General features: G+C 36.6%; 1 protein-coding gene across 7 annotated transcripts in view; it reads right to left on the bottom strand.

Moving 5' to 3' along the window:
- Positions 1–16,492, bottom strand: part of Brdt (bromodomain testis associated) — a 61,739-nt gene that overhangs the window by 34,540 nt on the left and 10,707 nt on the right. For all 7 annotated transcript variants that reach the window (XM_019210793.1, XM_019210792.1, XM_033758373.1 and 4 more), the window contains 3 exons: positions 4,399–4,536; positions 2,451–2,562; positions 254–426 (listed from right to left, as the gene is read on the bottom strand). In XM_019210793.1, coding sequence (XP_019066338.1) covers positions 254–426; positions 2,451–2,562; positions 4,399–4,536 — 423 coding nt within the window. The remainder of the gene's footprint in view (positions 1–253; positions 427–2,450; positions 2,563–4,398; positions 4,537–16,492) is intronic.

Below are 16,492 nucleotides of genomic sequence, written 5' to 3'. Positions count from 1 at the left end.
GGGAAGGGTGGGGGAAAGGTAATAAGGGAGAGGAAAAAAATATGAGAAACTGAAAAAATGGAAATAAAGCGTTTGTAAATGGGGAGGGGAGGAGGGGGTGAAGGGAGGGCAGGGACAAGGGGAAAAAAATGAGAATCAAGACCTATTATGTAAAGGTACAGAATCCCAATGATGAATGTAATTGTATTGTATACCTAGATTGTACCAATAAATCTGTGATTAGCTTCAAAAAAAAGAAAACAAAAAAACTTACCTGGACCACAGTTTGTGAACTAGAGTGGAGTAGAGCCTCTTGTGCCATGTTTAAGGGAAAGACAGAAGTCTCAGGAAGTACAGAGGGAATCTCTTGCTGCTTAAATATAATTTCCGTTATTTTGGGGGGTGGTTTTTCTTTAACAGAAGAAACTGATACATTCTGTTGGGTGCCTAGTGAAAGATGAACAGTCAAATATTTGAATAAGCATGAAGTACCATTCTTCTCTCTTACATTCTAGTTTAACTCTGTTTTTTAGAAAAGTAGTTAGTTATATAAGTACTTATTCTAAATATAAGTGCTTACATTTGTATAATCCATATAATACATATAAATATACTTATATTTAGAATAAGTACTTATAAAGCAAACACACTCCCATTTTTTGAAATTCTCCCATACATACTGTTGCTAATATTAGGTCAATTTTATTGGATTTGAACCACAATGTGAAAAGATATAGTCCCAAATGCTGAAATATTCAAAGTTCAAAATCTCTTAAGTCTAAATTCCAAAACACTGAAATTCTAAAAATATAAGTCTGGAGAAAACAATTTTTAAAATATTTAATCTATTTATTTTTTTATACTGGGTGTTGAACCGAGGGCCTTGTGCACACTGCAGGTTCTACACCTCAACTATGTTTACATTTAGAAAGGGTTTGAAGAACAAACATAAAAACACAGCGAAATATTTCACAGGCCATTTTACACAATAAAATAGGCAAAAATAATATTTTTGTACTAGTACAGACACTTCAGTATGCTAAGAAGAGTTGTATAAGTATAATAGTTATAAGCATATGAATTATATCCATGAATAAATATCTACCTTTCTGGATTTATTTTAATCCTCATGTAGAAGTGCAGGTATTTACATTATCTGGCTCAAAACCAACCTTTTGCAAACTAAGAATAAAATAAGCACTGTAATAGACAGTGACAATCTCACTGAATTGATTACAACAAATTACAATCCATGACCCACCCATCTTAAGGATCTACTAAGAATAAAGAAAAAATATACATAGAACTATCAATAAAAACAATCTCTATCATTAACTAACTCTAAACCTATTTCCCAGGCACTTAGCCATACCTACACAATTACAACCATGAAAAACAAATATTTTTCTGATGTTATAGGTGAGGAAACCAATATGGAATGATTAAAGAACTTATTCAAGATTACATAGCTTTTTAATGATCCAAACATGAACTGACAGCCAGGCGTGGTGGTGCACGCCTGTAATCCCAGCACTCGGGAGGCTGAGGCAGGAGGATCACTGTGAGTTAGAGACCAGCCTGGACTACACAGTGAGTTCCAGAGAAATCTGAACTACATAGTGAGACCCTGTCTCAAAACAAACAAACAAACAACAACAAAAAAACCCATGAACTGACATTTGATCTATAACATTTTTAGTTAGCCTCTGCAGTAAATCTATATGCATTCTTAAAACTCTCCATATTATTTTATGGTACTGGGGATTAGACCTAAGCCTTCATCCGCAGCCATTTGAAAATTTTGTTTTTTAAATTTTGAGATAGGGTCTTGCCAAATCAACAAGTTTCTTAGGCTAGGCTCAAACTTGTGGTTTTCGTGCCCCAGCCTCTCAGAGTGCTAGGATTACAGGTGTGTACCTCCAGGCCTGGCACAACTCCATATTTAGCTTTTTTGTTTTGTTTTGTTTTTTGGTACCAGGAATTGAACTTAGGGCCTTGCACTTGCCAGGCAGGCACGGCACAGTAAGTCCATATTTAAATAACATGATGATTATATGTAAATATGTTCCTTCTAAAACTTTTTTTAAAGTTATAAGCAAAGCTAGACAGACAATGTTCAGACTCAGCAGCAACATTTCATTGTTAGCTATGAGATCTATTGGAAATGAGTATGTTCTTATCAGTACAGCACAGTTATAAGCTGTACTGAAGACAGTAATAATAGCAGGTATGACTTATTGGCTGCCTATTCTATGAATATCACTAAGCCATAGGAAACCTGTCTATAACCCCATTATCAATGCAATCTTCCCTTCTCTTGCATGACGACCATATTAGTGATTAAGGTTTGGCAGACTAAAAGGACATTTGCACTAATATAATAGGATGTAGAAGAATTTCTGGATGTCTGCCTCCTTTGAGGGATTTTATGTTCATATACACAGGAGAGATTGAAACTCTTCTTGGCTTACCTTTCTTTACTCTTTCTTTACCCACAACTTGCTCTTCTTGTGGCATTTGAGATAATTTCTGCATGAACAACTTCTCTAGAGCTTGTGCCATAAGAACAACGTCATCTCCAGGCTAAAAAAATGTATTAAATATATCACAGAGATTATATAACATGACCATTGTATCAAATTTTTAAAATTCAGGCTAACTTACAGAAGGCAGTGATATAGTACTCTTAGGTGTTAGTTATTTTTGCTAAATTAAGTTTACAAAATAGTGAACATTAAATTCTAACATTTTATTCCTTCAACTTCTAAAAAGGACCAGAATGCCTGCGCACCAGAAGTATAATTCAACCAATCCTACTACTACAACAAGGTAATACAAAGAATTTCTATTCCTCAATAGGTTATAATGAAATGTATTTATTACTGGGCCAAGTACTTCATTGTTTGACTAGAAGCAATTACTACATTCTAAGTTTCAAATTTGTTAAATTAATTCAGTGCTGATTCAATTTAAAAATCTTATCCAATTAAGCTTTATTTCACTGTTGAGAAAAAAATAAGTAAGTTAAAAAGTAATGGCCTAAACTCAGAACATTTATTTCTAAATCTGGCAGCTAAGGAAAACTACTGAACTTGGTTTTAAAGTATTAAATGTAAAGAACACTTTGGAATTGCTTTTAAATTAAGATAGAAGGGCTGGGGATTTAGCTCAGCGGCACTGTGCCTGCCTCACAAGTGCAAGGTCCTGAGTTCGATCCCCAGTACTGAAAGAAAAAAAAGATAAAAAGTTGAATGGTATTGATAACCACTGATAATTATTTTTAAAAAACTCACATCAGTTAACAGTTATAAATATTTTATACATGTAAGGTGGCATTAATAATAACCTTGGGAACCAAATCACAAATGTTTTTGCATTACAGTCATCACTAGTGAGTGATTTTGTACAAACTAAATGCCAAATACTTAGATGTCTCATATTTTAATAGGATGTAAGTCTTATAATATTTAGATACCATGAAACAGATCAAAAGGATAAGATACTGTGGAAACAGGAATGTTGTAGAGAAGAAAATCTAAATACATAAATCCAATTTCACAGATGAGAACAAATGTGAAGACAAGTTCAAAATGTCCACATGAGGTATGCTTGAAAAATATTTACGTTTAAGAAAGACTATCACAGTTAATGATGCACTGCTATTAAACCCTCCTCACTTCGAACACACTTATGCCATCATTCTTGTCACTTTCTGAAGCAGTTCTGGAAGCCCTCTTTTGTATCTTTAGCTATGCTGTCATGGCTGCCTGTGTCCTGACTTGATTCAAAGCATTTACCTTTCATGGCCATTGTGACCGTAGGGAACAGTCAGAAGTTCCACAGTGCTAGATCCAGTGAGTAGGCAAATTAAGTGGCAGAGGATACGTAGTAAATGTTTTCATGAGCCTGCCTTCCTGTTGGATGGCATTTGGCAGTGGCACTCACTGTATTTTTTATGAGACCTTGTAAAAAATGCTCACAAAAGACGACTTCCAGAACTGCTTCACATAGTGGGCAAAACAACAGGATCAGGGTGTTTGAAACTGAGGGGAATATTTTGAGGAAGATCAATGGCAATGTGTATTAAAGAATGTGTCTGTTTGGGCATGGCAGTGCATGCCTATAATCCCAGAACTCAGAAGGCTGAGGCGGGAGAACAATGAGTTCAAAGATAGCCTTAACTACACAGTGAGTTTAAGGCCAGCCTGGACTACATAACATATATCTCTCCTATATGTAAAAGTAAAGAATTAGCAATATAGGGCCGGGGATTTAGCTCAGGGGTTTGGTGGCCTGCCTTGCAAGTGCAAGGACCCGAATTCAATCCCCGGTACCAAAAAAAAAAAAAAAAAAAAAAAAAAATAGAAACAAAAAAAAAAAAAAAAAAAAAAAAGAATTAGCAATATAAGGCTTACATACCTTGTTGTATAAATAACAATTTGAGAACATTACATTAAAGTCTTCTATACATTCCGAAGCCTTCACATAATATTTATTCTCCAATCGTTTCTTAATCGTATTTAAATCCATTGGGTTTTTTACAATGGTATAATAATCCTATGGATTTGAAGAAATTCTAAGTGTTAATAAGAATGAATTCCCTTACAAGTATTAGTGCACGAGAAATTTCATAACTATACACCTGTAACTTGACAGATCAACTGATCACCTTTCATAAGCTATAATTAGGAAGCCAGACATTTAGTAGTTAAGAACACAACCAGCTGGGTATGGTTGCCCACATCTCATCTGTGGTCCTAACATTTGGGAGGGCTACAGCAGGAGAATCACAAATTTGAGGCTAGCCTGGACTACCATACCAAGAGAGACCCTGTCTCAAAAAATTAAGTCCCAAACTGGTTGTCACAGTATGATTTTTCATAGGAAAAAAAGAGACAATAAAAATTAATAAAGTCAAGACTTTAAGAGAATTATCCTTGAAAAATAAAAACGGAAGGGTAGGATGGAAAACAAAACCCTAAAACAAACAAAACCCAAAACCAAAAAACAATCAGCATGTATGGAATCTGACAGATTCAAAGTAAAATCCCAGCTCCACAACTAACAAGTCATATTACAAGTTATTCAACCATTCTGTTATTGGATGTCTACAAATTACTAATGAGACATAAAGGTGAATTCTTTATGTGATACAAGTAAATCCGCTAGGAAGTATCAAAAGAAACTTCTTGGAGGTGACATTCATGATTACCCTTCATTGAAAGGCCAAGGGATGCATCTATAACAAGAAAACATGGGTGCTGGGGAGTTAGCTCAGTGGTTCCAGCACCTGCCTCACAAGCACAAGAACCCAAGTTCGATTCCCAGGTACCAAAAAAAAAAAAAAGAAAGAAAGAAAGAAAGAAAGAAAATATGTATGATTTATCTTGGGACTGTTTAAATAAAAATGTTGATGCCCAAAAAAGTGAGCTTTGTTTTTTTCAGGGGTGAGGTGGGGTGGATACTCCTTGTTATATTCTTTAATAGTGCTGAATAAATCGTGTTTATTAAATAAACTTTATGCTCTTCATTTAAGCAGCCTGAGGTGACCTGTGAAAATGGTTTGCTATTTTCTTGACCCAGAAAACCCCACAAAATCATGCAAATAGTGGTTCAAATCTTCACATTGACTCTAAGAGCATCCGTAAAACTGCCCAAGCCATGAAGGATATACATATATAAAAGGCCACCAAGTATCTAAAAGATATCACCTTACAGAAGAAATACGTGTTTAATTATCATAGACTAGAGACAGCAGCACCCACAGGAACACTCACCAAGTTCACCCACAGGGACACTCACCAAGTTTACTAGGTATACAGCTTTGGGGACAAATGGGAGCCCAACCCCAGCTAAGCAATTTGAAGGAAGAAGAAGAAGAAGCAGGGCCACTGCTGGATTTCTGAGGTTGTGCATAACCCACATTTGGAGGATATGTCATCTTCGGGAAACATACAAATTTCTCTGAGGGAAAAAGGAAGTATAGTGGCTGCCAACAGATGCTGTCTCCAGGCCCACTTTTTCTCCTGCTGGGGCTTGGAACCAGTGAATGAGATATTTATTGGGGAGAGCCTCCCCTGACTAGAGCAAAGTGGAGAGCACAAACAGGAGAGTCACTCAGAGGGCAGTGCTAGAGATAGGACCAGTGACCCCAGAGACAAAGAGAGGTAGAATGTAGGGTCCTAGCTAAGGGCCTGGAACTACACATGGTGGAGTCCATGAGATAGTGAGAAATGCAGGGGCTTGCCGTGGCTAGGTCCTGCAAGAATGAGTGAAGTGAAGATGCCGGAGTGATAACAGTACAGCTAGTTGTGGTTCCTCCCACTGAAATTGTGTACTGAAGAAAGACTGGCAAGAAGCTGAGAGCTGGGACACACAAAAAAACACTCCCGTTCAATGCCTGCTATGGCTTTTTTCCTCAAGTCCCTAGAAGCCACTGAAAATCGTGAGACAGAAAATCAGCAAACAGGGATACTGAAGTGATGCCCAACCACAAAGGGCAGAGAAAAGCCAGGAGAATGGTATACTGGGGTGAGGGGGCTGCTTCTTGCCTATTTCCTGGAGAACACCAAAGTTGAGGCCATAAAAGAATTCTGGAAGAGCAGAGGCACAGACACAATGTGAGAGTGCTGTAGTTTGACAGGTGAACGGTGTAAAGCAAATAGCACAGCCTGTGGTAGGAGCATGGGCTGGGAACCAAAGGCTGTCACAAAACAGAGGGAGAGGCATGAGCACCCTGTCAGCATCCCGAGAACACAGAGGCTTCTAAACACAAAGGGTTAAAGACAGCAGTATAAACAATCCGATTTAAAACTTTCATTCCAACCAAAAACTTGGTTAATAATTCTCTTTTTGGGGGTTATGCAATAAACACTATGTGTGTATTTATTATATGCGTAGGAATATATACCAGATATGCATGTGTGTATGCACAGATACAGCTGCACGACTAAGATTTGTGCATTTGCTTTTATAATGTTTCATGTTTTTTAGTCACTTATACCTACATCAACAGTTTTTTCTTGGTGATATCTAATTGCTTCACTGTCTATTCAACAACAGGATACAAGTTCCTTATGTCTTCCTACACCTCATAATTGTTTCTTTTTTTTTCCTTTTCTCATCTTTTCCTCTTTTATACATATATTACTAAGATTAATCCAAGTGTCAGCAAGGTTTAATTATTTCTAACATATTATATTTTATTATTTTTCCTGTCTTTTCCTGGGATAGTAAAATAGTACACAACTCCACTCAAAATGGTGTTAGGAGTTGAATTTAACTTACTATTTAGAACAGATAAAAGAGAAACAAACCCACAATCCCAGGTACATATAACAAAGAGAGAACCACTCACAAAAAAGATGTCCACATTGTATCTGGAAAAGTTCACATCTGCTCTGCAAAATTCTATACACAAACAAAACTATGACGGAAAAAAGGAAAAAAATATGCCTATAAAAGCTCCTAACTCCCCCAAGATAATCCTAGAGAAAATGAAGTGGATGAAATTCCAAAGAATTGTAAAAAAATCAACAGAATGATTAAAGAGCAAGAAGAGACAAAGAAATAGCTAAATGAATCACTTAATAATATGATCAACATGCTTAAAGAAAATACAAATAAGAAGGTGAAGGAATGAAGGAAAGATAATGCAGGATATGAACGACCACTACAGAAGAGTTATAGGTTACAAAAGCAAGCAAGCAGTAATCCTGGAAATGAAAAACTCAGACGAAAGTGTCTGCAGTAGCTGGGCATGTGCCCTCATATGTACTCCCAGCACTCTGTGAAACAAGGGTAGTAGGATCACAAGTTAAAGTCTAGAATCACAAATTCAACCCTCATCTGGACAACCTAGTGACTTATGGAGACCCTGCCCCCCCCACCAATAAAAGGTAGCGGACAGTAGCTCAGTGTGAATATGATGGGTTAAATCTCCAGTATTGAAGGGAAAAGGTGTCAGCGTTAGGCAGGATCAGTCAAAAGAAAAGATATCAGCACTTAAAGACAGGTGGATGTAATAGAGCAGTTAGTAATAATGATAAAACAACAAGAGACAATCAAAAGATTATCCAAGAGTTCCTAGACTACTCTACGAGAATAAATTTAAGAATCAAGGGAGGGGCTAGAGGATAATGGCAAAAAAAATTTATTCACTTAAATTATTTCAGAAAACCTCCCAAATCTAGGGAATGACATGGATATCTAGGTAAAGGATACAAACACACATAACCAGAAAAGAACTTCTCCGTAACACGTTACAGTCAAGATACTGGAAACTTAGAACAAAGAGAGACTACTAACAGCTGTTAGAGAAAAGTGTCAAATCACTTATCAGGGGAAACAGAGTATGAGATTTCCCAACACAAACCTTAAACGTCAGGAAAGCTTGGAGTGAAGGTTTTCAAGTGCTAAAAAGAAAGTAAGTGCCAATCCAGATTACTGCGTGCTACAAAGTTATCCTGCAAAATGAAAGGAAAAATAAAGACTTTCCATAATAGAGATAAACTAAAGAATATCATGACCAAGCCAGCACTGCAGAAAATACTTAAGGGAATCCTAAACAGAGAGAAGGAAGATAACACCATCAATGAGAACAAGGGAAAGAATAAATCTCACTGGCACAGTAGTTAAATAAATCAAAAAAAGAAAGGAATCAAGCACTGGAAAAACAATATAATGACAGCAATCAGTGCAAACTTTTCAATAATACTGTTCAGTATGAATGGTCTTAAGTCTTCCATCAAAAAACACAGACTGGCAGAATGGAGGAAAAAACAACCCAAATATATGTTGCCTGCAACAAGCACACCATATTCACAAAGACACATACAGACTGAAGTATAACGGTAGAAAAGGATATTCCATGCATCTGGATCCCAAAAGCAAACAGTTATTCTAACTTCTGACACAGTGAACTATGAACAAAATCTGGTCTGAAGAGACAAGGAAGGTCATTACATATTGGTAGAGAACAATTCATCAAGAAGAGATAACAACTGGAAATATAAACAAACTATCAGTGCACCAATATCATAAAACAAAGACTACTTTACATAAAAGGACAGATAGACACCAATACTATCATAGTGGAGGATTTCAACGTCTGACTTTCACAACTACGTGAAAAAAAAAATCAACAGAAACAACAAAAATCAAGAGTTAAACTACACTATAGAACAAACAGATTTACCAGATACCGGCAGAGTGCTGCATTCAACAACAGCAAAATACACATTCTTTTCAGCAACCAATGTAACTTTCTTCAAAACAGACCATATTTTAGGCCATAAAGCATGACTCAATAAATACAAAATAATCCTGTCAGATCACAATGAAATGAAACTAGAAATCTATGGAAGAAACTACAGAAACTACACACATATACAGAGATTGAATCATACAGTCTTGGGTCACATAAATAGAGAAGAAAACAATTCCTAGAAACAAATGACAATGGAAAAAAATCAGAATTTGTGGAAAATAGGGAAAGCATTTCTAAGAGAGAAGTTTATACTTAGGAGTCTCTACATTTCAGTAACAGAGCAATCCCAAATAACCTAATGATACATCTCAAGGTCCTAGAAAAAGGAGAACAATCCAAACCCCAAACCAGTAGAAGGAAAGAAATTATTAAGATCAGAGGATAAATTATCAAAATTGAGACTAAAAACTGCAAGGTATCAATGAATCAGAGTTGGTTCTTTGAAAGGATAACTCTTAGACAAACTTACCAAAATAAAGGGAAGGAAGACCCACATCGTTTAAATTAGAAATGAAGGTGAAATAACAACAAACACTACTAAAATCCAAATGATTATTAGAAGTTATTTTTGAAAACCTACACTCCAATAAATTAGAGAATCTAGAAAAAGTGCATAAAGTCCTAGATATATGACTTATCAAAAGAAGATTATTAGGAAGCAAGGAAATTGCTGCATTCAAAAAAACTCTACCAACCAAAACAAGCCCAGGACCCTATGGATTTACCACTGAATTTTACCAAAACTTCAGAGAAGAACTAACACCAATATTTTCAAAGGATTCCATGTAATTAAAAGGGAAGGAATTCTCCAAACTTATTCCATGAAGGCAAGATCATCTTGACCAAAACTAGGAAAGGACTCAAGAACAACAAAACTAAAGCCCAATATTTGTTTGTTTTTTGAGACAGGGTCTCATTACGTAGTTCAGGCTGGACTTGAAATCCAATGATCCTCCTGCCTCAGCCTCCCAAGTGCTGGGATTATAGGAGTGTAATACCACGCCCAGCTTAGCCCAATATTCTTGATGATCATAGATGTAAAAATCTTCAATAAAATAAGCACAAACAGAATTCAAAACTAATTAAAAAGATCATATGTCATGACCAAGTTGCCTTTATTGCAAGGATGCAAGGATGGTTCAACATATATAAATTAATAAATTTAATATTAACACATAAATAGTATCAAGGATAAAAATCACACGGTCATCTCAATAGGTACAGATAAAACTTTCAAACACATCCCTTCATGTAAAAGTCCTGCTGAAAGTAGGTGTAGAAGGACCTTACCTCAAATTGATAAAAGCCATATGACAAGGTCACAGCCAACATCATACCCAATGAAGCAAAACTGAAAGGATTTTGAAATCCTTTTAAAATTAGGAACAAGACAAGGTATCTGTTCTCATCACTCCTGTTTAATATAGTAGATTAGCCAAAGGAAATTAGGCAAGAGAAATAAAAGGGACATGAATAAGAAAGAAAGAAGTCAACATATCCTTCTTTGCAGATGATATGATTTTTTTCATAAAAGACCCAAAAAGTTCCACAAGAAGACTTCTAAATGTGTGTTATGGCTTGTATCTAGATGTCCCTCCAAAGCTTCATGCACTAATAAGAGGGGGGTTGGGGAAGTGGCTGGATTAGGGAGTGTGAATGTGAATTAAAGGTGTGGATAATGGAAGCCCCAACCTGGATATGGCTGGCACCAATCAATAGGCTTGTAACCTGGATGGAGCATAAGGGGACAGAAAGAAGGAAGGCTGGCTGCTGCACTGTCTCCTGCCTGCTTTGCCATGGACTATTTCTCTTCTGTGATGTCCCTCTGCCATACCACCCTGCCTTGGGGCTGAAACCTCTATAAACTGTAAGCTGAAATAAACCTTTCCTCTTTTAACTTTGGGAATGTGGTATTTTTCTCAGTAACTAAGACAATCTGACAAATTCAGCAATGTGGCAAGATACAAAATAAACACACAAAAACCAAACACATTCTTCTACATCAATAATGAACCCATCAAGAAAGAAATTAGAAAAACAATTTCATTAATGACAGCTCCAAAAAATTTAAATAGGTTCAAAATGGCTGAAAGGAGGAAGAGTCATGTTGGACCTACTCAGAGAAAAATCAACTAAAAACACAGGTAAGTGGAAGAAATGGAAGGGCATACATCCTGATGCCAAAACCAATCTGAAATAAGAGACTAATAGATCCATTAAGTAAAACATAGGCACAGGACTTCATAAAACAGTGCATCAGCTATAGGGCTAACAGTGGTGCAGGCAGCTAAGAAGTCCCCAAGAAATTGATGGACTGAAAAGGTGCAGCTAATTCAAGCCACATAGGATAATTTGTGAAAGAAGGCCTCTTGCCTCTTTAGCCCTCCTCCACACAAAGGACACATCAGCCTGGCAGAGAATTTCACGGTTACTGGCAAACAGACTAATCAGAACTCTGTTCCCTTCCCAAAAGAAGGGCCAGCCAGCACCTGCTCTTCTTTCTTTCTCCTTCCAGCACTCCAAAGTTGGGATCACTATGCAGTAGCTGAAAGAAGTGAGTTGCAACCAATGGCTTGAGAGAGATTCCTGCAGGATTTTAGCAACAGCAAAGAACCCCCAAGAGAGGAGACAGAAGATGCAGTGGCAAACACCCCACCACCACCACCGGTGACAAGTGAATCGGGACAGGATAAGAGAAGTACCAGTAGGGGTGAAACAGAGGAGGCTATGCAAAGACCAAGTTACCCAGTGGAGCCAACTATACAAGGGACTGAGGGCACCACAGCAACCCACCACAGGAGGCATGGGTGGGCCAGAGAGAGACATCTAAAAACTGCTGGCTGAAAGACTGGCCCAAGCTACCACAAGATCCAACTTGTACCCAGACTTGGCCAGGATACACAGCACAGTTCTGGGACACTATCTGTCTTGGACACTACCATATAATGTGGACTTTGGAGGATTTTTTTTTTTTTTTTTTTTTACCAGGGATTGAACTCAGCACCTTGTGCTTTCAAGGCAGGTGGCAGCACCACTGAGCTACATACTCAGCATTTTTTCCTTTCTTTGTTGGTTTTCTTCTCTTTCTGTTGGTTTTTTGGTTTTTTTTTGTTGTTGTTGTTGTTGTTTTTTTTTAGGGTTTTACCATTGTTTATCTTGTTCTACTCATTTTCTTTCTCTTTTTCCTCAGCTATTTCTCTTGAGTTTATGATATTTTCATGTGAGTGAAAATTGTCTCTTGTTTCTGGTTCACTTCGATATTCTTTGGCTTTTATCCTTCACGCTTTCTTTCCTGTCCTTTTCTCCAGTTACCCATATTTGGGTGATTATCTGTTGTCTTCCAGTCTTGCTTCTACTGCATTTCCCTTCATTTGTCTCTGTTTTTCCCCAAGTCTCTCTTAAATGTCCCCCTGAAGGTAAATTCTCTCCACTAAAGGGAAACTCATTGCATATAAGCTCCTGGTTTATGCTGGATTGTTATAGAACTATAGAACTTTCTTTTATGGTTAAAGATACCAAATTAATAGTTACCACAATTTGTCAGTTTCTAGGCTGTGCTTGAGGCTATTGATATTACTTATTGTACTTAGTCAGGATGTTCTACCTGTTGTAATTAGTTGTTCTCCCTTGTATGACAATATTGAGATTGTCTGGGGCCATAACCATCACCACAATCCAGTTACCAAATAAACAGCAACTTCTGATCCTTAATAAATTTGGGAAGGTAGGCTCTTGGGACAGACACAAAGACCAAGAACCACATAAGCCCAGAAGATATCTCTGAGAAATAGACATTTCTGATGGGAGCCTTGATACTAGTGATAAACCTATCTGCCATAAGAAATTTACAAGCATCAACACAGAAAACAAAATGGAAGAAAGACAATGACAAGATGCAGAAGCAAAATGCAATCCCAGACCGCCAGCCTACCTATGACAACTGCAAGAGACATGAAGATAGAGGAAATCAGAAGTCATCCACCTGAATTTTCTGAGATGACAGAAGCAGAAGTAAAACAGATGCATGAAATAACAGAGAAAAATAAACTCTCAGGTTAAAAAAAAAATGCTCAAAATGAATGGCGTGCTTGATGAGTCCAGAGTAGACACAAATTAAAAACTAGAAAACTTGGAAAAACGATGGAAATCATTAATGTTCAATATAGGAAAGAAATGGAATTCATGAAATAGATTAAAAAAGATATCCAGGAAATTTAAAAATTCCACTGAAAGTATAAGCAATAGATTGGAGGACAGAATTTCTGAACTAGAAGGCAGGAATGAAGGCAGTTAATGACCATGAAAAGAAAGATATCTTAAAAATGGCAAGGGATCACGAAAAATCAATCCAATAATTGCAAGAGGATGCAAAGAACAACAATATACAATTGACTGGGGTCAATGAGAGAGTTATAGATGCAAATGCCATACAAGCCTGTTTAAAGCATAATGGCAGAGGACTTCCAAAACATGGAAAAAGAATTTGACACACAAATAAGTGAGGCATGCAGAACTTCAATGAGCTATAACCAAAATAAATTTACACCAAGGAATATAATTATCACGATTCCAGAAATTCAGCACAAGAATAGAATAGTGAAAGCTGTTAGAGAAAAGAAATGGCCTATAAAGGAAAGCCCATCAGAATCACAGCAGGCTTCTCAATGCAAATCCTCAAGTCAAGGAGAGCTTGGCATGAAGTATTTCAAGCCTTAAAAAACCAAAAACCAAAAATCCTCCACCCCAGACTGATGTATACTGAAAAACTACCTTTCAAAACTGATGGAAAAATAAGGTACTTCCAAGACAAAGAACACCTAAAGAAATCCATGACCAACAAACCAGCACTTCACCAATGTTCTGAAGGACATTCTAGAAAGAGATAATAAGGACTACAACTCCATGAATACTACCAGAGAGGGCAAGCAACTGAACAGAGGGAACCAAGAGCAAGAAAATAACATGACAAATATAAGCCAATATATTTCAGTTATATCTATCAATGTAAATGATCTATATTCACCAATCAGAAGAGACTGGCAGACTGGATCCAGAAACAATATGCAATAATATGCTGCATACAAGAAACACATTTAATTCAAAAAGAAATTCATACACTGAAAGTCAAAGGATGGAAAACACATGTTAGGAACCCAGAAAAAATCGGGGGTAGCTATTCTGTTTGCAGACACAGTAGATTTTAAGCCAAGACTGATTAACAGAGACAAAGAAGGTCACTACATCCTTGTAAAAGGAACAATCCAAGAGGAGGAGATAACAATCAAATATATAGGTACCAAATACCAATGCACCCAATTATATCAAACAAATATTAACAGACATGAAAAATCAAATAAGCACTAATATAGTTGTAATGTAGGTCCTTAACACTCCACTGTCACAAATAGATGGATCAGGAGATTAAAAAAACCAGCAAATATCAGAACAGTACCAAATTTTTAAACAAATAGACTTAGTAGATGTCTATAGAGTGTACTACACCAAAATAACAGAATATACATTCTTCTCTGCCGCACACAGGATGTTCTTGAAAACAGACCACTTACTAGCTCACAGAACATGCTTCAGTAAATGCAAAGGAACTGAAATTATCCCATGCATATTATCAAACCACAGTGCAATTAAATTAGAAATCAATAGCAAAAGAAACCACAAAAACTTCAGAAACACATGGAAATTAACACCCTCCTAAACAACCAACAGGTCACCGATGAAATTAAAGAAGAAATCTGACAGTTTCTATAATTAAATGATAATACTAATACAATATACTAGAAATTATGGGATGAAATGAAAAAGGTCCTATGAGGGAAATTTACAGCGGTAAATTCCCATATTAGAAAAACAGAACGAGCTCAAATAATCAACCTCAAACTTCTCGAAAAAGAAGAGCAAGTTAAACCCAAAGCTCATACCAGGGAAGAAATTATAACGATTAGAGCAGCAATCAATGCAATGGAGACTAAGAAAACAATACAAAGAATCATTGAATCAAAGAGTTTGTTCTTTGAAAGATTAAAACTGACAATCCCTTAGTCAACCTTATCATAAAAAAGAAAGGCTCAAATTCATACAATTAGGAAAAGGGTGAAATCAAAATAGATCCAGAAGAAATGCAGAAGATCATGAATACTTACTTCGAAAGCCTATATTTGAGTAAGATGGAAAACAGAAGAAACGAACAGAAAACTAGATACACATGAATTACCAAAGCTGAATCACGAAGATATAAAAATTCTAAACAGCCCAGTATCAGTTAATGAAATTGAAGAAGTAATTAAAAACCTACCAATGAAGAAAAGCCCAGGCCCTGACAGATTCACTGCTGAATTCTACAACAAATTTAGAGAAGACCTAATGTTGCTACTCCTCCAACTCGTTAATGAAATTCAAACGGAAGCAATACTCTCAAAGTCATTCCTGGAAGCAAGCATACCCTGATACTAAACCCAGAAAAGGAACCAGCCACAAAACAAAACTACAGACCAATCTCCCTAATCAACATAGATGCAAAAATCCTAAATAATACACTGGCAAACAGAACACAACAGATCATCAAAAAGATTATACACCACAACCAAGGGGGCTTTATCCCAGGAATTCAGGGATGGTCCAAATCAATAAATGTATACACTATATTAACAGAGCCAAGGACACAAACCATATGATCATCTCAATAGATGTAGAAAAAGTGTTTGACAAAGTCCAACACCCATTCATGACAAAAACCCTACAGAAAATTTGAGTCAATGGTCTTTATCTCAATCTGATAAAAGCCACCTGTGACAAACCAACAGCCAACATCATTCTAAATGGACAAAAATTGAAAGCTTTCACTTTAAAATCAGGAAGAAGGCAAGTATGCCCACTCCCACCACTCCTGTTCAATATAGTTCTGCAAAGATTAACCAGAGCAATTAGACAAGAGAAAGAAATAAAAGTAATATGGATAGGAAAGGAAGAAGTTAAATGATCCTTATTTGCTGATGACATGATACTCTACATAGAAAACCCCCAAAAGTCCAACAAAAGACTTTTAGATTTAATAACCAAATTCAGTATAGCTGGGTACAAAGTCAACACTCAAGAACCAATATTCTAAAAGCTGAAATAGGAAGAAAAGGTGCAAAGGAGAAGGGGAAATGGGAGGGGTATGGGGAAAGAAAGATGGGAATGTAATTAACATGGGAAAAAGGAAAAATGGAAACAAAGTCTTTATTTATA

This window comes from Fukomys damarensis, unplaced genomic scaffold, assembly GCF_012274545.1.
Source record: "Fukomys damarensis isolate Sample0158 unplaced genomic scaffold, DMR_v1.0_HiC HiC_scaffold_33, whole genome shotgun sequence".
Taxonomy (NCBI): Eukaryota; Metazoa; Chordata; class Mammalia; order Rodentia; family Bathyergidae; genus Fukomys; species Fukomys damarensis.
Note: the sequence above shows the minus strand (reverse complement) of the source record. Positions and strands in the feature narration are given on the sequence as shown.